General features: G+C 65.1%; 3 protein-coding genes across 4 annotated transcripts; 2 read left to right on the plus strand and 1 right to left on the minus strand.

Annotated features, from left to right (window-relative positions):
- Positions 1–466: 466 nt before the first annotated feature.
- On the minus strand, positions 467–5,259 carry PHYHIP (phytanoyl-CoA 2-hydroxylase interacting protein). The gene is made up of 5 exons (XM_075736665.1): positions 4,973–5,259; positions 3,362–3,545; positions 2,404–2,578; positions 2,085–2,202; positions 467–1,946 (listed from the first exon to the last, which is right to left on the minus strand). Exons 2-5 carry the CDS (start codon positions 3,524–3,526, stop codon positions 1,412–1,414), a joined length of 993 nt encoding a protein of 330 aa, XP_075592780.1. The 5' UTR covers positions 3,527–3,545; positions 4,973–5,259; the 3' UTR covers positions 467–1,411.
- A 789-nt stretch (positions 5,260–6,048) lies between these two features.
- On the plus strand, positions 6,049–9,350 carry POLR3D (RNA polymerase III subunit D). Of its 2 annotated transcripts, none has more exons than XM_075736580.1 (9): positions 6,049–6,186; positions 6,614–6,791; positions 7,098–7,141; positions 7,312–7,463; positions 7,571–7,695; positions 7,783–7,957; positions 8,041–8,294; positions 8,393–8,545; positions 8,832–9,350. In XM_075736580.1, exons 2-9 carry the CDS (start codon positions 6,627–6,629, stop codon positions 8,952–8,954), a joined length of 1,191 nt encoding a protein of 396 aa, XP_075592695.1. In that variant the 5' UTR covers positions 6,049–6,186; positions 6,614–6,626; the 3' UTR covers positions 8,955–9,350. The 2 variants fall into 2 exon arrangements, with proteins under 2 accessions (XP_075592695.1, XP_075592694.1); XM_075736579.1 differs by having other exon boundaries at positions 6,051–6,186; positions 7,568–7,695.
- Positions 9,351–10,085: 735 nt separating this feature from the next.
- On the plus strand, positions 10,086–17,823 carry PIWIL2 (piwi like RNA-mediated gene silencing 2). Its single transcript, XM_075736632.1, has 21 exons — positions 10,086–10,446; positions 10,525–10,627; positions 11,023–11,196; positions 11,295–11,405; positions 11,721–11,838; positions 11,982–12,106; positions 12,216–12,296; positions 12,654–12,767; positions 12,975–13,163; positions 13,299–13,383; positions 13,530–13,616; positions 13,744–13,884; positions 13,981–14,094; positions 14,452–14,640; positions 14,787–14,888; positions 14,985–15,104; positions 15,320–15,408; positions 15,749–15,854; positions 16,556–16,809; positions 16,934–17,041; positions 17,519–17,823. Exons 1-21 carry the CDS (start codon positions 10,140–10,142, stop codon positions 17,673–17,675), a joined length of 2,874 nt encoding a protein of 957 aa, XP_075592747.1. The 5' UTR covers positions 10,086–10,139; the 3' UTR covers positions 17,676–17,823.
- Positions 17,824–18,161: the final 338 nt, after the last annotated feature.

Here is an 18,161-nt window from a genome sequence, read left to right on the forward strand (position 1 = left end):
GCTGCAAACCGGCGGCAGACGGTTGGTGGGCTGCGGCACGGGCCCCCGCGCCCGCCTCGTGCTCCCTCGTGCCTCGGCGCCGCGGTCCTGCCGCTCGGGGACGCAGCTTCGTGCTCCCTCCTTCGTCCCGTGTTTTGCTGCTGGTGTCCCCGATGGGGACATCGTTGCGGCGGGATGCTGGGGACACGCAACGGTGTCAGCGTGGAAAGCGCACCGGGATGTCCTGCAGTGGGATGTGCCCAGACGGGACGGTGACGGGCACCAGGGCTTTTCATCCAGAAGGGTTTGCAGCCCCGGGGATGGGCGAGGAGGTGCCAAACCCAGGCTTCAGTGGCTGCGCTCAGCATCCCTCCGTGCCACCCCGTGTCCCCCCGCCAGCCCTGTCCCTCCCCTCCCCAAGCCGAACCGGAGTCTGGAGCCGCTTTCCCGGGTCTCGGCAGGGGACAGAGGCGCGTGACACGGCCGATGGCGACCGCACACAGTTTATTGATACACCGCCAGCACAGCACAGGGATGGATGCTCGGGGACGGGGCGGGCGTGTTCTCTTCTACCGTTACAGCGTGCATCGGATACACAGAGACAGGGAGCGGGCAGCCCGCGGGGGGGCCAGCACGCAAGCGCCATGCTGCCGACGGCTCATGCGGGGGGGGGCGGCGGAGGGAGGGGACGGGGTTGGGGCGGGGGGTTCAGCTCTGCTCCCCTGCCCCGGCTCCTCCAGCTGCCTCCTGGGCCGCGGGGCCGGGGCTTCGGGCGGCACAGCGATGGTTAGAGCAGAGAGCGAACACGGCACAGCGCTGCACGACACGGGGGGGACACCGCGGCAGCCCCCACACCACTGCGGACACGTGCACCACGACTGCAGCCCCGAAGCAGCGCCGGCAGGAGCGGGGGTCCCTGCCCGAGCACCCCTCCATCCCCGGGAGCAGTTCAAAATGCAGGGGGGGGTGCTTCCAGCCTCTCCGCCGAACCCCCTGGGGGGGCCGGGGAGCCCCAGCCCTGCCAACCAGAGCCGGGGCTCCCCAGGAGCTGCGCTGCCGGTGTGGGGGGGGGCAAGCCCTGGGGTAGGGGACCAGGGGGATGCAGAGGACACCGGAGGGGAAAGGAGTCCCTCAGCGGCTGCGCGGCAGAGAGCAGAGCACGGGGCTCACGTCAGCGAGGATGATGCTGGTCGGCCAGTCCAGGAGATGAAGGCTTCCTCCCTCGGGGCGCAGAGCAGTGCGGGCTCAGCCTCCGTGCTGGGGGAGCATCCCTCCGGCTCCTTCCCCGAGCGGGCAGGGGCACAGGCAACGCCGCTATTTACACTGGCCGGGTTCCCCGCATCCATCCAGGTCCTCCACCCAGCAGCGTCCATGGGAGAAGCCCCCACAGCAGGCACCCGTCCCCCTCCCCGGCCCTGCCCGCATCCCACCCTTAACGCCCCACGCTGATGTTGCACGTCTTGCAGCTGGGGTCCTTTTTGGCGTTGGCGGTGGAGAGGCTCATCAGCTGGTGCCCGCTGATCTCGCCCAGCACGCCAAGGCTGAGGTCCACCGGCTCGGTGTATATGACCTCCAGGATGCTGTCCTGGGCATGGCGGTACACCAGCTCGCCCTCCTCCACGCAGCACGTCAGGAACTTGTTGGAGGAAATGTCCAGTTGGGGTAGACGCTCCCGGCAGAAGAGGTCCCCCGAGGAACCCTTGGGTGCCAGGACCAGGACGACGTAGTGGTAGGCGGTGTACATGCAGTAGAAGTCCGCGAAGTAGAGGTTGGTGTTGGGGTTGAAGAGACGCTGAGCCGGGATCTGGAAACGGTAACGACCGTAGGGCGAGTCCTGGGGGGGCTGCCCGGTGTTGAATTCCGTGTTGCAGCTGAAGAAGATGCCGTGCAGCATGCCGCTGGTGGGCGAGCCGTGGCTGCCGCTGTTGTCCTTCAGCGACGGTTTCATCACGTTCCCGCAGTGCATCCTGCGTGCGGGGACCGGGGCGAGGAGGAGGAGGAGGAAGGACCCGCACACAGACACAGAGGCAGGATCAGGGGACGCGGCCCCAGCAAGGACCGGGCGGCCCCGGGGGGGCGGGGGGGGGAAGCGGGGACGACGGTACCTGACGTGCTGAAAATACTCCTTGTGCTGGTTGCGGTAGAAGACGGAGAAGCGCAGCATGCGGCCAGCGATCAGCTCAGCTTTCTCCTGCAGCTGGGCCAGGTGCTCCTTGGCGTAGTCTGGGGATGGGGACGGGGACATCAGGGCGTCTCCATCCTCCCCCTGGCAGCCCATCCCTGCCCGCAGCTCCCGTTCCCCACACCTCCTGCCTCCCACTCATCAGCTGCCGCTCCAACCGGCCCGGCTTGTGCAAGCTCACGGCATCGCCCCCGTCCTCCCGGCCCCGGCAGCGCTGGTTCGGCCGCCCCCGCCACGCTCACCCCCGGTGCAAAACTCCACCGTCTCGCTCCAGCCGGACACCAGGTACTCGCCGTCGCTTTGCTTCACCGCCGTCTGCACCGCCACGCTGTACTCGGTGCGGGGGCTCAGGAACCAGTGTCCCCGCACCGTCATGGGCAGCGGCACCGCCTTGGCCACCAGCTTGGTGGGGACATCCTGCGCCAAAGGGCGAGGGTCAGGCGGGGCGGCATCCCCCTCCCCGCATCCCTGCCCACCCCTGCCCGATGCCAAGGGCTCGCTGCCGGGTACCGCACGCTGCGAAATATCCGCGCCGGTGCAGCATCTGGTGCCTCTGCCGGGATTTGCCCGGCGCTGAGACACCCCCAAAGCAGCGTGCTGCCGTATCTCCTGCTGCCCCCCCCCGCCTCCGGCCCCGACAGTGCTCCCTCCTCCCTGGCTGCCTGTGCTGGCCCCAACCACCCCCCAGCAAAGCCGGTGCTGGGACAGAGACGAGGGGTCCCCCCTGGGGGTCTTGGGGACCCCCCACTCCCGGCAGCATCTCGCGGTGTCAATAGGCCACCGAGCAGCAGCGCAGTGCAGAGCCGTTTCTGTGGCAACGGCGGATGCTGAAGTCGGGAGACACAGGGGAAAAAAAAAAAAATCCCACCCCCCCCCACCCCCCCCCTTATTATTGGGGAGGAGAAAAAAAAAAATAATGTTAAACATTAAATAGCATCACCCTGGCAACCGCGCTGCTAAAAACGTCCTGAATTAGTGACTCGCATCCAGGGGGAGGGGGAGCGCGAGCGGTTTGCGGCTCCGTTCCCCCACGGGGGGTCGGTCACACCCCGTCCCCATCCCGGTCCCCTCCACCGGCCGTGTCCCCCGGGGGGATTTGGCCCCAAATCGGCGTAGGAGTGGGCTATAACCCTGTTTCCCCCCAAAAAAAACCCTCTCCTCTCCCCGGGTGGGGGGTCCTGCATCCCCCCCCCGGCTCACCCGATGCTTGAACTTGTTGGAGTTCTTGTTCTCCTTCTTGTTGAGGTCGATGAAGTAGTGGGTGACCCTCTCCAGGTCCCCCTTCTCCATGGCCCAGGAGATGCGGAAAGAATCGCAGGTGATGTTGTTGATCTCGATATTTTTGGGGGTAGAAAGCAGCTCCATGGCCGGAGGGGCTGAGCTCCTGTGGGCAGAGCACGAGTGGGGGGGGGGGGGGGGGAGTGTGCTGAAGCGCGGCGGGGGCGCCCGCTGCCCACGGCGGCAGCTGCCAGGCGGGCGGCTGCCCGCACCGAGGGCCCCGTGGCGGAGCAGATGGCACCGGGGTGGAAAAGCGGCCGGCAGCCAGGAATAGGCAAAGCAGGCAGGAGCAGGCAGCGGGAAATCGAGAACAAGCCCGTTCGGGAAGCGGCTGCGCAGGGGCCCCGGCCGCTCCCCCGGGATGCCGCGGGGCCCCGGCTCGACGCCAGCGGGTGTTTCGGGGTTTGCTCAACACCGGGTGGGGAAAGAAAAACAAGGGGAGCGGAGGGAGTGCTGGGAGAGGAGAGGGTTGCACGCAGGTGGCTGGCACCGGAAAAGCTGGATCCGCCTTTGCCCTGGCCCGCGGCCGCCCCGTGCCTCGGTTTCCCCATGGCTGGGGCTGCGCTCGCCCCCTGCACCCTGGGGAGCCGCTTTCTGGGGTGGGTGCGTGGGGACTTTGCACCCCGGGGTGGGGGACGCACGGGTGCAGGGGATGCCGTCGGTGGCACCGGAGCCAGGGGACACGCCGAGGAGGCGGAGAGGGGGGTGGGTGGGTGCCCCCAACCCTGCACCCTGGTACAGGACCCCCGGGCTTGTGGGAGTCCTGCACGGAGCAGCAGTGCCGTGGCGGGCACCCGTGCGAGCCGTGGCACCGTGGGGCTGCCGATGCACCCGCCGCCCCCCACACGCCCACGTGCAGGGGCGCACACCCACGGCGACTCGCACACGCCTGCCCACGCCCGGGCTCATCCGTGTGTCCCCCCCCTACGCCCCCTCCCCTTCCACGGCATCACAACCACCACCGCCGTGCCGGTGCAAACATCACTCGGCACCCACAGGCACATCCACCCCGCGCGTGGGCACCCGTGGGCACGCTCCCACAGCCACCCACGGCCACGCGTGGTCGTCGTGTGTATGCGTGCGCGTGTGTGTGTGTCCCCCCGTGTGCGCAGAGCCGGGGGTGCCGGCGGGCAGGCGCAGCACACCCCGCCAGCCCATGGCAGGGCTCTCGCTTGCCCCCCGCAGCCCTGCGGCGAGCTGCTCCGCGCACCCCCAGCCTCCCCCAGCACCGGACACACACACCCCCCCACCCAAACCGAGTGTCACCCGACGTGCACCCCCACACCCCCACACCCCCCCCCCCTTTCCCACCCTCGGGCAGAGCAGAAGGTCACCACTTTGGGGACATTATCCCCACACCGGGACCTTCGCATCCGGATGGTGATGTCCCATGTCACCGTGTCTCGCCACGTCCCCCGTGTCCCCGTGCACCCCCCACGTCCCCCAAACAACCCCTTTTGCCCCGGTTAAACCGATTACCCCTCGCCCGAAGGTTGCAGGTTACCGGTAGCACCGTGTCGGTGATGCCCTTACCTGGCCGTACCGGGGGCCGGAGGAAGGGTTGGGGGGGATGTGCTGCCGGGGTACGGTGGGATGCTGTTAGGGCAAGGCAGAGCAGGCAGGGCAGGCAGGGCAGGCAGGGTAGGCAGCCCCGGTGGGGCTGAGATGAACGAGAAGGGTAAAGGATGCCGGTGAGAGCGCGGTACCCGGTAATACCGCGCTGCTGCCTGCGGTTGCTGCGACTGGGATCCTCCCAGCCAGCTCGGAAATAGCAAACACCCTCCAGAGGAGGGAAGAAAAAAAAAAAAAATTAAAAAAAAAAAAAGGGGGGGGGGGAATAATAATATCTAAGCAGCTTGAAGAGGGGAGGGGGGAGAAAACAGCCTTGTTCTGCCAATCGGGTGGCGGGTTGTGGACGGCGTCAGGTGATGGAGGCAGCGCGGCTCCTGCCTGCTGCTGCCTGCGAGGAGAGCGGGTGGCTGTGGGTGCAGTTTGTGGGTGGGGTGGTGGGCAGCTCGTGCCTCAGCACCCCCTTTTTTTTTTTTTTTTTTGGGGGGGGGGTGGGGGTGTCCCGGTTGTGCCGGGGGCGGTTCCCGCCCCCGGCACAACCGGGACACCCCCACCCCCCCCCAAAATAGGGTGCACAGGCTGCGGGGAGATACTGGCACCCACGCGGGACCCCCGTGGGAAACGTGGGTGCAAAACCCAAGGGGGGGGGGGGGGGCTTGCTGTTTTGCGACTGGTGACGGGGGAGCATTCTTGTTTGGGGAGGGCAAGTACCAAAAAAAACCCAAAAAACCTCATTGCCCCCCCCCGTCCCCTTAGTGCGTGGGGTGCCCACGCATGCTTCCCCCCCTGTGAGGCTGCAGCCTGACTGGGTGTCCCCCACCAACACCCCGGGCTGCAGGGGACTCTAGGGGGGGTGGCTGCAGCCTAGACAGCCTGGGGGGGGTTTCAAATGAAGGGGTGACCGGTCCCCCCCACGCCAGTGTGTGTCGTGTCGTGTCGTGTCCCCCCCCTTGCACCGCCCACTGTTCCCCGTACCAAGAACCGGGCACTGCCCGCCACAAAGATGGCGCCACCACCTTCCACATGGGGCCGGGCAGTGCCAAACACAAAGATGGCGGCTCATTGGTGGACTCAGCTTAACCTTAATAAAGATGGCGGCAGCGGCGTCTTTCCGGGAAAGTTGGGTCGCACTGTACGCATGCGCAGTGAGGCTGCGAGCTGGTGATTGCCCAGGCAGGGTAAGGGGCGGCGTGGCAGTGGCGTGGGGACACGGGGGGGCTCGGGGGGGGGGGGGATGCGAGTGGGTCCTGGGGGGGGGGGGGGTGTGCACGGCGGGGGGCTGAGCACTCTGGGGTGAGGGGTACGAATGGGCCCTCTTTGGGACTGTGCGTGGGACTGATCTCCCTGGGGAGGGGGGTGCAGGTGGGTCCGGGGGTGCGTGGCGGGGGCTGAGCCCCCTGGGGAAAGGGGTGCGAGTGGGTCCTGGGGGTGCATGAGGGTCGGCAGAGCCCCCTGGGGAGAGGGGTGCGAGTGGGCCCTGTTTGGGAGTGCAGGGGGAGCTGAGCTCCCCAGGGAGGGGTGTGAATGAGCCCAGTTTGGGGGTGCGGGGGGGGGGGGTGCAGAGCCGGGCGTCCCTGATTGTCCCCCCACCCCCACCCCACGCAGGGCCAGGCCGAGGATGGCGGAGGGGGGCTCGGGCGACACCAGCTCGCCGGGCAACCTGCGGCCGGGGCTCCCCGGGGCACGGGGGCTGCTCGGAAGGCGCCCCGCCGCCCCCCCCCTCAGCCCCGGGCGCCTGCCCTCCATCCGCTCCCGAGACCTCACCCTGGGAGGCGTGAAGAAGGTGAGTACCCCGGGGGGGGACGACACACACGCACGTGACGCGACACACGACTCCCCAAAACCAACCTTTGTGGGGTGACCCCGTGTCCTGCCCCACCGCTTGGGGTATGGGTGCCTGGGGGGGTGTGAAGGGGAGGGGGGGGGGCCCAGGAGCGGCAGCCTGGGGGGTTCTGGGGTGCGAGGGGGGAGCTGGTCCGTGTGGGGCGCAGCCGGGTCCCCAGCCGCCCCCTCCAGCCCCGCAGCCGGTTTGGTTTCTGTTGCTTATCTCGGCTCGTGCAGTGACTTGTCCCTCTGCTCTCGTTTGCAGAAAACCTTCACCCCCAACATAATTAGCAGGAAGATTAAGGAAGAGTAAGTGGCCTCGTAAGCGTTTCCGTGGGGTGCGGAGGCGGTTTTGCCGGCGGGTACCTGCACGGCGGGGTCTCGGTGGGCAAAACGTGCCCCGAGAGGGGAACCCGCTGCCGGGGAGGGGGGGTGGCAGGGGACGGGGTGGGGGTGACAGGCCACCTCCCCGCTCCCAGGCCCAGGGAGGATGTCTCCGTCAAGAAGGAGAAGAAGGAGCGGGACCGGGACCGGCAGCGCGACGGGCATGGCCGGGGCCGGGGCCGGCCTGAGGTTATCCAGTCCCACTCCATCTTCGAGCAGGGCCCTGCTGAAATGATGAAGAAGAAAGGTAACGAGAGCTGCCCCCCCACACCCCCCCCCCCCTTCCTGGGGGGTTTTCAGGGACATCCTGCCCGACTCGGGGCTCACCGCGGGGCCGCTCCCCTCTCCCAGCAGGCTCCTGGGACAAGACGGTGGACATGTCCGACTTCGGTCCTTCCCACATCATCAACATCAAGAAGGAGAAGAGGGAGACGGACGAGGAGACGAAGCAGATCCTGCGGATGCTGCAGAAGGACGATGTGAGTGGGACCCGGGGAGGGGGGGTGGCTCTGGTACCACCGGGCTGACACTGAGCGTGTGTGTCCCCCCTGCTCCCGTCCCCGCAGTTCCTCGACGACCCGGGGCTGAAGAACGACATCCGTAACAAGCCGGTGCAGCTGCCGCTGGCCCACTCGGGATGGCTCTTCAAGGAGGAGGCATCGACGGAGCAGGAGGACGCCCAGCCCTGGCTGCACGGCCCCAAGGAGGAGAAGATGGAGCTGGACCCACCGGCGGTGAAAGGTGCGCTGGGGTGGGCAGGGGCTGGGGGGGGGGGTTTCCTCCTTCCCCATGCCCACCCGCCACCTCTCACCCCCCGGTGCCAGTGAAAGAAGAACCGTGCGATGAGGACCCCCCACCCAAACCGATGCAAACCAAAGGCCCCCCCGGTTTCCCCCGTGATGTTTCGGTGTCCGAGCTGCTGCAGCGGCTGAGCCTGTCGAGCGAGGAGGAGCTGCTGTTCCTACAGCTGCCCGACACGCTGCCCGGCCAGCCGCCCACCCAGGACACCAAACCCGTCAAGACGGAGCTGCAAAACGAGGAAGGGCAAGTGGTGGTGGTGAAGCAGGAAAAGAGCCAGGTAGGGGCTTGGGGAGAGGGGGGGGCGGGCAGCAGGGTGGGATGGGGGACAGCGTGGTGACGTGTGTGTGTGTCCCCCCCCCCCCGTGTCCCTCGCAGGAGGCGAGGCAGGCAGAGAATACCTGCACCCTGGCCGACCTCCCCGAGGGGCAGGTGGGGAAACTGCTCATCCGCAAATCGGGGAAGGTGCAGCTGGTGCTGGGCAAGGTGACCCTGGACGTGACCATGGGGACCCCCTGCTCCTTTCTGCAGGTACGGGGGCTGAGGTGGGGGGGAGCTGGGGCCCTGATCTGCGGGGTTGCACCTCAAAATAACCCCTTGGGGGTCCTGGGAGGAGGAGCAGGATGGTGCTGGCCCTTAGGTGATGGGGCTGGCAGCCCGTCCCTGTGGCAATGGGGGGGGAAGGATCCTGCTCCCCTCCCCGGGGTGGGGGTAGTAGGGGGGCACATCTCCTCCAGGCTCAGCCCCTCTCCCACCATGGCTGAAGGGTTTCCCGTGGGAGTGGGCTGCTCACGGGTGTTTCTCCCCGCTGTAAAAGGAGCTGGTGTCCGTCGGCATCGGGGACAACCGGACGGGTGAGATGATCGTCCTGGGCCACGTGAAGCACAAGCTGGTGTGTTCCCCGGACTTTGAGGCTCTGCTGGAGCACCGGCACCGGTAGCCCGGGGGGAGCTGGGGGTACCCAGCCCCATGCCCACAGCCCGTGGGGACGGTCCCTGCGCAGCTCGGGGACCCTGCAGCGCTCAGCCCCTCCAGCCTTGCCTTGGCAACACGGGGAGGTGTCTTCTGCAGGTGTGGGCGCAGGACCAGCTCCTACCTCCTTCACGGCACTGCGGGGCGGCAGCACCGGGGCTGGGGGCTCCGGCTCTGTCCCCCAGACCTGCTGCCAGCCCTGTGCAGAGCAGGCAGGGTCCGTGGCTGCCTACATTTTCTAGAGGTGCGGGACTGCGGTGTCGTGTCCCCCCCGGCTCAGCAGCAGCCGTGCGCGCAGGGGAGAGCAGGACACGTGCCTGGGGGGAGAAATGTGGAATAAAAGCCTTTTTTTTTTTTCCCCCCACGTTGGGCTGCTCCATCTCGTCCTGTCTCCCCGTTCTCCCCTGCGATGCCACCGCCCCGTGCCCCACTGCCCCACCGGTTGCCACCAGCCTGGCAAGCCCCGTCCCGTGGCCGCGGTGTGCCACGCTCAGCGTGGGGCTGCGTCCTTGGGGGCCGGGGGGGGGCCACAACCGGCAGAACCATCACCTCTCTGCCCCCCCTCCCCGGGCGGTGCTGGGGGGGGCTGAGCACCCCGGGGGGCTGGGCAGGGGCAGGCAGCTGGGAGCAGGTCCCTGCTGTGGCCTGAGGAAGCAGCATGGAGGTGGCAGGGTGGGGGGGGGGGGGGATGGGGGACCCCCCTCCCGTCCAGGGGACACCCCCACTATCTGACATTCCCCCTTCCCATCCAGAGACACCCCCCCTTCCCATCCAGAGACACCCCCCCCCCCCATCAAGGGGACCACCCCCATCTGACACCCCCCCCACCCTGTCCAGGGGACCCCTCCCCATCTGACACACCCCCCTCCCCTCCAGGGGACCCCTCCCCATCTGACACACCCACCCTCCCATCCAGAGGACCCCTCCCAATCTTACACCCCCTCCCATCCAGGGGACCCCTCCCCATCTGACCCCCCCCCCCCCTCCAGGGGACCCCCCCCCCATCTCACCCCCCCCCCTCCAGGGGACCCCTCCCCATCTCACCCCCCCGCCCAGGCCCCGCCCCCTCCCGGCGCTGTCCGTGGTGCTGAAGCCCCTCCCCCGTACGGGGTACCTCCGCGAGGGGCGTGGCCGGCGTGCTACCCAATGAGGAATGAGACGGCGGGGGTGGGCGGAGCCGCGCCTGCGCAGTGAGGCCTTAGCGGCGTGCTCAGCGCGGCGGGCGGCCGCTTTCGACGGGGCGGCCATGGAGCCCCCCCGGCCCTTCCGCCTGCCCGGCCCCGGCCCGGCCCCCGCTCCCCCGGGCAGGCTCCGGGGGTTCCCGACTCGTGCCCAGCGCCTGCCCCAGCCCGGCCCGCCCGAGCCCCGGCCCTCCCTAGCGCCGCTCTCCACCCTGCTGTGCGGCCTGGGCCTCGGCGAGCGGCCTTGCCCCTCTCTGGAGGCGGGAGACTGGCCCCTCGGTAGGTGGCTGGGCCCGGGGTTGGGGGGGGACCCGGCCTGGTCCCTACCTCGCCCACCGTGCCCTCTCCTTCCCACAGGCCGAGGCACCACCAGCGCGGTGGAGGCTCTGGCGTGGCCCGGCCCGGCGGTGGAGGACGACGACGACAAGGGGGCAGCGGCAGCACTCCCCACGCGTGGGCGGTGAGTGTCCCCCCGTGCGCCCCCCCCAGCCTTGGCCCTGCGTCCTTCTCACGGTTTCATCGCCAGCGGGTGATGGGGGGGTGCCAGGGGACTCTCAGCAAGCAACGCCGCCGGTGTGACCAAGCCGGTGCCTGTGCTGCCTCCTGCTCCGTGCCCTCGGCACAGCGGTGCCGTGGCCGGCTCGGTGGCTTGTCACCAAAACTCGGTGTTTTGAGCATCTTTGGACAGGAACAGCCGCCGTGTGGGGGGTGGGAGTCACCCAGCCGCCGGATGGGAGGGTTGTGTCAGGGGTTGGTGTGGTGGTGGGGAGGCTCTTGTTGGGGGTCTGCAGCCAGGATGCTGCCGACGTGTCCCCAGCGTGCCGGGGCTCACCTCTGCCCGTGCCGGGGATGCAGGATCCTGTTGCGAGGCAGAGGGGATGTGCTGCCTGGCCCCCCCGGGAGAGACGCCGCCGTGCTGTCCCATGGGAAGCCCCACACTGCTGCTGCACGCGCCCTGTGCCCACCGGGACCCCGGCCCTCCCTGCCGCCTGCACCCACCCCAGGGACCCCCCCGGCTGTTGGCAGACCGTAAGTGACGCGTCGGCGAGCCCAGGCCCCACGTTTTGCGGTCAGAATGCCGGCTGGGGTCGCGGCTGGCCACCCTGCCTCTGTCGTGTCTCTCCTAGGGCACCGGGGACGAAGCCGGCGGCAAAGGGAACCACCTTAGCCGTGGGACTGAACTCGGTTAAAATCCACTGCCAGAACGAAGCTGTCTACCAGTACCATGTTACCTTCAGGTATCAGCCTGGGCATGGGGGGGCCAGGCTCCCCCACAGCCCCTCGAAGGGTGGGTGCCCCTGGGCAGAGCCCTCTGTCTGTCTGTCTCCCTCCCTCCCTCCCTCTGTCCCGGTAGCCACTAGATGGAGCGGCCGGCACAGCCATGGCACGGGCGGGCAGAGCCGCCGCAGGGTAGCACAGCCGATGAGCCCCAGCTTTTCCTCCTTGTGGGGTTTTTGGGGCCCTGAGCAGGGTCTCACTGTGGGGGGCAGAGGAGGGTTAAAGGACCGAGGACTTGCCAGCCGCGGCAGGTGATGCATCCCCGTGTCCGGCAGCCCCGAGGTGGAGTGCAGGAGTGTGCGTTTCGCCATGCTGAAGGAGCACCGGGCAGTGACGGGGGACGTGACTGCGTTCGATGGCTCCATCCTCTACCTGCCCATCCTGCTCCCCCAGGTAAGGGACGATGTGATCCGCGCCAGGGTGAGGTTGTTCTAGCTGATTTGGGGGTGTGGGGATGCTCCCTGGGGTCTCCAGTCAACACACGGGGTAGGAGAGCATCCCTCCCGCCCCGGCTAACGCGCCGTCTCGCCCCGCAGCCGGTCAGTCTGAAGGCTCAGAGGAGGAGTGACGGGGAGGAGATTGCCATCACCATCCAGCTAACCAAAGTCCTCGAGCCCAGCTCGGATCTCTGCATCCCCTTTTACAACGTGGTTTTCCGGAGGTGAGGGATGGCAGAGGCCTTCCCCAAACTCTGGGGAAGGAAACCCTCCTCCTCCTCTTCTTCCTCCATCTGAGCCTGAGCTCATCCTGCTTTTATTTTTCTTTCCTAGGGTGATGAGAATCTTAGATATGAAGCTTGTTGGGAGAAATTTCTTTGAACCTGCCCAGGCCTCCATACTACAGCATTACAGGTGGGTGCTGGACTCGGTTTCTGCTGCCCAGGCACGTGAGCATGAGACGGGGATGTCCCTGTCCCCCGTCCCCCCCGGCAGTAGTGCAAGGCTGGAAATTCGGAAGGCTTTGCCAAGTCAGCTCTCTCAGCCAGCTCTGGTTAGCCTGACCTCAGAGCGCCTGTTTTCTGCAGTGCAATTCAGGGGTTATTAGCTGAAAGCTGGCAGCCAGCTGGGAAATAAATCCCCGTGTGTTTTGAGCGTTCCTTGGCAAGCGGGACGACTGCCCGGCTCCTCTGGCAGCGCCGTGCAGGCGGCTTCGGTTTTAACCTGGGCACCGTTGGGCATCTTCCCCCCCCACCCCCGCGTTGGACACAGGCTTCAGATTTGGCCGGGATACTCCGTCAGCATCCGGAAGAAGGACGGTGGCCTCTTCCTCTTGGTCGACGCCATCCACAAAGTCATCCGCAGCGATTCTGTCCTGAATTTCATGTAAGAGAAGGGGAAAAGCCTGGAGGAGCCCTGTGGCAGGGCTTTAGGGATGAGGGTGGGTTTTCAGCAGTTGCGTGGTCACGGCTGGCTCTTGGTGAGAGCCACACAGCCACCGGTGCCGTTTGGCAAAAGGAATTTTATTTTTGGGGTAGTGCGGGCAGGGAGCATCACCGTGAGCCTCTCCTCCTCCCTCTCTCCCCGCCGCAGGCACACCATCTACAAGCAAAGCCTCAGCAGCTTCCAGGACGAGTGCACCAAGCAGCTGGTGGGCAACGTGGTCATCACCCGCTACAACAACCGCACCTACCGCATCGACGACATCGACTGGAACAAGACCCCGAGGGACAGTTTCACCCTGGCCAGCGGTGAGGAGATCACCTTTGTAGACTACTACAGGTAGGGACCTACTGGAGCATCCCTTGGGATCAGCATCTATCCGTGGGGAAGGGCTTGATGCCTGGCTGTGACCCGAGGTGGGTGAGCAGGAGCAGGAACACCTCCCCTGAAGCTATCTCCCTGTTGTTTTTCCAGCAAAGCCTATGGGATCACCATCAGGGAGCTGGACCAGCCGTTGCTCATCCACCGGCCCAGGGAAAAACAGATGCCTGACGGGAAGGTGAGCCGGGCACGGAGACCTGGGGAGGGGAAATTGAGACCCACAGTCTTTTCTCAGCTCCTCTGGCCCCTGTTCTGCCCGTAGCTGGGAGGGCAGGGGCTTGCAGCCCCCTCGGGTGCTGACAGTGCCTATCCCCCTCCCTGCAGCGTCGGCTGGACATGGTGCTGCTCGTGCCGGAGCTCACCTTCATGACAGGGGTCCCTGAGATGAAGAAGGACAGTCGAATGGTGAAGGTCAGAGCACGTTTGTATCTGATGGTCCCTGCTCACCTGAGCTGGTGTTGCCCAGTTTGGAGAGCTGAGCCCCCCGTCACACCTGGGGGTTCCCCAACCCACCTCCTCCCGTGCCCACCCGCTGCAGGACGTGATGCGGGAGATGCTGCAGAGCCCCAGGCAGCACTACGAGCGTCTCACCAGCCTCCTGCGCAGGATCAAGGACAGCCCGGAGGCCTCGGAGGAGCTGATGCGCTGGGGGCTCAGCCTGGACCGGGACATCCACAGGGTAAGGGCTGCAGGGGGGAGCCAGGCTCCGAGCTTCCTCCCCGGGAACAGAGGTGATGGTGGTGCTGGAGCTGCCGTGGGTTTCTGCTCCATTTAGACCCAGGGCCGAGTCCTGCCCATGGAGAGGATCAACCTGCGGCACAGCTCCTTCATCCCCGCCGAGGACCTGAGCTGGAACAAGGAGGTCACGCGAGAAGCCTCCATCTCGACGGTGAGCCCCCGGCTTGGCCCTTGCAACAACATCCCCTTGTTTGAAAACTGGGATGGGTTTTCTTAGTGCTGGCATCCCATCTGTCCCGCTCCTGTCTGAGCTTGTTCGAGCTGAAACACTTCCCTTATTTATATTGGCTTTATGCTTTGGCCTGTTTTTCCTAAGGAGGCTAGAGGTACGTGGCTGCAGCGGCTGCTTTCCCACCTCCTCTTGGAGTGGCTGAAAGCTTTCAGACTGCAAGAATCGGATGTTGTCGTGTGCTGGTTCTTCTTGGGCCGCTTTCCCTCTCCCAGATTTCCCTGTGCTGCAGGGCTGGGAGCTGCCCCAAGGCACGGGCTCTCCTTGTCTCCCTCCTAGATCGCCATGAATTACTGGCTGCTGGTTTACCCGAAGCGCCTGCAGGACCTGGCGAAGGATCTGGTGGCCGCCATGGAGAGCGTCTGCGGCCCCATCGGCATGCATGTCAGCCGGCCTGCCGTGGTGGAGCTGAAGGACGACCGCATCGAGACCTACGCCAAGAGCATCCGAAGCGTTTTGGGGAGTGAGGTGAGGGGGAGACTCGGGGGGGAACAGTGCGGGTTAGCGCAAGGTTAATGTGTCTGCCGGGGAGGGCTGTGCAGCCGGTGGGTCTCATCGGATCCCCGTGCACCCAATGCTCGTACATCGCCCTCCAGTGCTGTGCTTCCCCGCAGGACAAGGTGCAGCTGCTCGTGTGCATAATCTCCACCAGCCGGGAGGATTTGTACGGGGCCATCAAGAAACTCTGCTGCGTGCAGTCCCCGGTGCCCTCCCAGGTAAGCGAGGGGCTCGGTGGAAGGGAACCACTGGAAGCAGTGGGCATCTCCAGCCTTGTTTCTTCCTGGTTTTGGGGGTTTTTTTCTCTCCCACAGGTCATCAACGCGCAGTCCCTCACGGGCCAGTTGGGCAAGATGAGGAGCGTGGTCCAGAAGGTCCTGCTGCAGATGAACTGCAAGCTGGGCGGCGAGCTCTGGGGGGTCGACATCCCTCTGGTAAGGCGGGCGAGACGTGTGTGCAATGAGTTTACAAACTCCAGGGTGTAAATTATTGTGGTCATGAGCTTCCCTCTGGGGAACCATCTGCAGAATTAGGGTTGGCGTCTCCGTTCTGTGCGTGCAACGTCCCTCGCAGCTGGAGGGATCCAAGTAGGGCAGCCTGGAGGTGTCTGACTTATCCCTAACTCCCCCCTGCCTCTTCTCCCCTCTAGAAACAGCTGATGGTCATCGGCATGGACGTCTACCACTGCCGCAGCAAAGGGATGCGCTCCGTCATCGGCTTTGTGGCCAGCATGAATCAGTACGCAGTACCCCGGCAGGGGAAAAAGGTTTTCCTGGGGGTGCGGGGGGGGCTTCCACACCAGCATCGCCGCTGCCTCCCCTTTGCCGGGAAAGGGGCAAAGCTGATGATGCCTTCCCCGACTGCTGTGCTCAGCAAGGTCCCCCGCCAGCGTGTTTACGTTGGGTGCTGCCGGCGCAGACAGCGGCAGCCTTTGGCGTGCCCTCAGCGCCGTATCGCTGGGAAAGGTGCCGCAAGCGCCGAGCCGGGGTCGGTTTTGGTTGCACAACAGTTCGGTGGACTTTGGCTGGTGAAGGGGGTGCCTGATGCTCGTCCCCCCCCCCGCCTCCTCTGTCCCCAGCGTCCTCACCAAGTGGTACTCCAGGGTGGTCTTCCAGATGCCCCACCAGGAGATCGCCGACAGCCTGCGGCTCTGCCTGGCTGATGCCCTCCAGCACTTCCACGAGGTGAGACCAAACCCCCAGCCTGGTGCTATCAAAAAAAGCCCTCCCGTGGTTTAACGTCCCCTTAAAACAAGGGGAAAAACACCCCAAACCTGTCGGCCCGAGTGTGTGCAAGCGAGCAAATGTCCTCAGCAGCCTTTGGACTGGATGTGGCGTCCAGGGAGGCTCACCCTTATCTGGGGAACGTGCGAACCTGCCTCGAGGATTAGTTTGTGCTGGGGGAAGTGCCGTGTTACGCTTCTGGTCGTATCAGCATCGAAATGCTGAGCCCTGTCCTCTTGTCCCATGTCCCCAGCGTGAGAAAAGCAGCGTGTGGTGGGGTGGGGGCCAGGATTTTCCCATCTCTCTGCGGGTGCTGCAGAAACACCCTTGAAAACTGGAAGTTTGCTGGTCACCGAACACTTGACTGCGGGCAGGATTAGTGCAAACGTTGCTTCTCTCTGCCCTGCCAGCCCCTCTGAAACCTGTTTTGAAATGCATTTGCTGAGGCCGAGTATAGCAGGGGCTTCACGCACGGCTTGAATTCACAACCTGCCTTAAATCTGTCCTTGCAATGACACCGCTGACTTGTCAGCCCTGGAGATTTGGTAGGCAGCTAGTGGCCAGCTTCTTGCCAGAGCGTGCATCTCCCCCTGCCAGCCAGTCCTGGGCATAGGGGAGGGGGAAAAAAAACTCAGCGACCTCTTCCATTTCTGCTTCCCCAGATGAACCACTGCTTGCCCAAGAAGATAGTCGTGTACAGGGACGGCGTGTCGGACAGCCAGCTCGACACCGTGCTCAAGTATGAGATCCCGCAGATGCAGAAGTGCTTCAACACCTTTGAGAACTACCAGCCCAGCATGGTGGTCATGGTGGTGCAGAAACAAATCAGCACCAACTTTTACACCCTGACGGCGGAGCAATTTGTGTCCCCTCCTCCGGGGACGGTCATCGACCACACGGTCACCAGCTCGGACTGGTGAGTGGCAACGACACCAGCTGCTTTTGGGAGAGCTGCATGGGGTGCCAAAAAACTTTATGTGCAAAAAAAAAACAACCACCCCCCCCAAAGCAAACCCATCTCGCTCTTCTCTCCTCCTCAGGCAGGATTTCTTTTTGTTGGCCCATCACTCTCGCCAGGGCTGCAGCATCCCCACGCGCTACATCTGTGTGCTGAACACGGCCAACCTCAGCTGCGAGCACCTGCAGAGGTAAGGGCAGGATTTCTGCAGCCCCCGCACATCCTGCAGCGTGGGGAACCACGTCTGACCCCCTCCAAACCTGGGGTTTTTTGTAAAACAGTCCCCTGGAGCTGGTGGGGAGGGACTTGACAGTGGATGAGGGAGAGGAGGCGGATGGCATCCCTCTTGCCTCCTTTCTGGGTGAGAGCAAATTGCAAATGCGATAAAGGAAAATCTGTGTCGCCCAGACCTCGCAGGAGAGCTGCTGCGGGTTCAGACAGTACCTGGGTAATTAATATAATCAGCCACTATCAGTGCCCAGGCAGAGCCTGGCCTTCAACCCCTCCAGTTGGGAAGAAAACACTCCTGTGAGCAGATTTAGCCTTGCAGCTCGCCGCTGGCGGAGCCGGCACTGCCTTAGGGAGCAGGATCCAGCCCCGAAGCATCGATCCTGCCAGCGCCGGGATGCCAGGGAGCACTAACGCCCTCTCCTCTCCCTGTCCCCAGGTTGACTTTCAAGCTGTGTCACCTGTACTGGAACTGGCCGGGCACCGTCCGGGTCCCTGCCCCGTGTAAATACGCGCACAAGCTGGCTTTCCTCTCGGGGCAGGTCCTGCACCACGAGCCCAGCGCCCAGCTCTGCGACAAGCTCTTCTTCCTATAGCCGGTGTGCTGGCAACGGGGGGGGGAATGGGCTCGCTTTGGGGTTCAGCTCCCCCGGCCGCTGCTGTTAAGTCTCCTACAAGAGAGACTTTCTTTCCTTAAGTACGGGGTTTTTATTTGAAAATGTATTTCTGCACATGGTTTCTTTAGATTCATTGTTATTGTTGTTTTATAAGGATGCTCGGAAGTGCTCCGGCACGGCGGTGGTGCCCCAGAGCCGTGGGCTCCTGGGATTCATCTCCACCGGAACAAACGCGGAGTAAAACCCTGCTGCTGTGGGGCTGCCAGCCTCTGCCCACTGGGTTCCCAGTTCTCCCAGCAAAGGGGTTTGAGGAAACGAGCCCCAAAGGTGACACTGCTCCAGCGGCGCAGGCTGCAGCTCCTCCCTGCCGTCCCCCTGCCCCGTGCAGGTGCTGGATGCAAAACCCAAAGATTTCTAATTTTTTTTTTTTTCCCCCAATCTCTTGCGTTGCCATTGAGACAGCTG

Source organism: Balearica regulorum, chromosome 27 (assembly GCF_011004875.1).
Source record: "Balearica regulorum gibbericeps isolate bBalReg1 chromosome 27, bBalReg1.pri, whole genome shotgun sequence".
NCBI classification, from domain to species: domain Eukaryota; kingdom Metazoa; phylum Chordata; class Aves; order Gruiformes; family Gruidae; genus Balearica; species Balearica regulorum.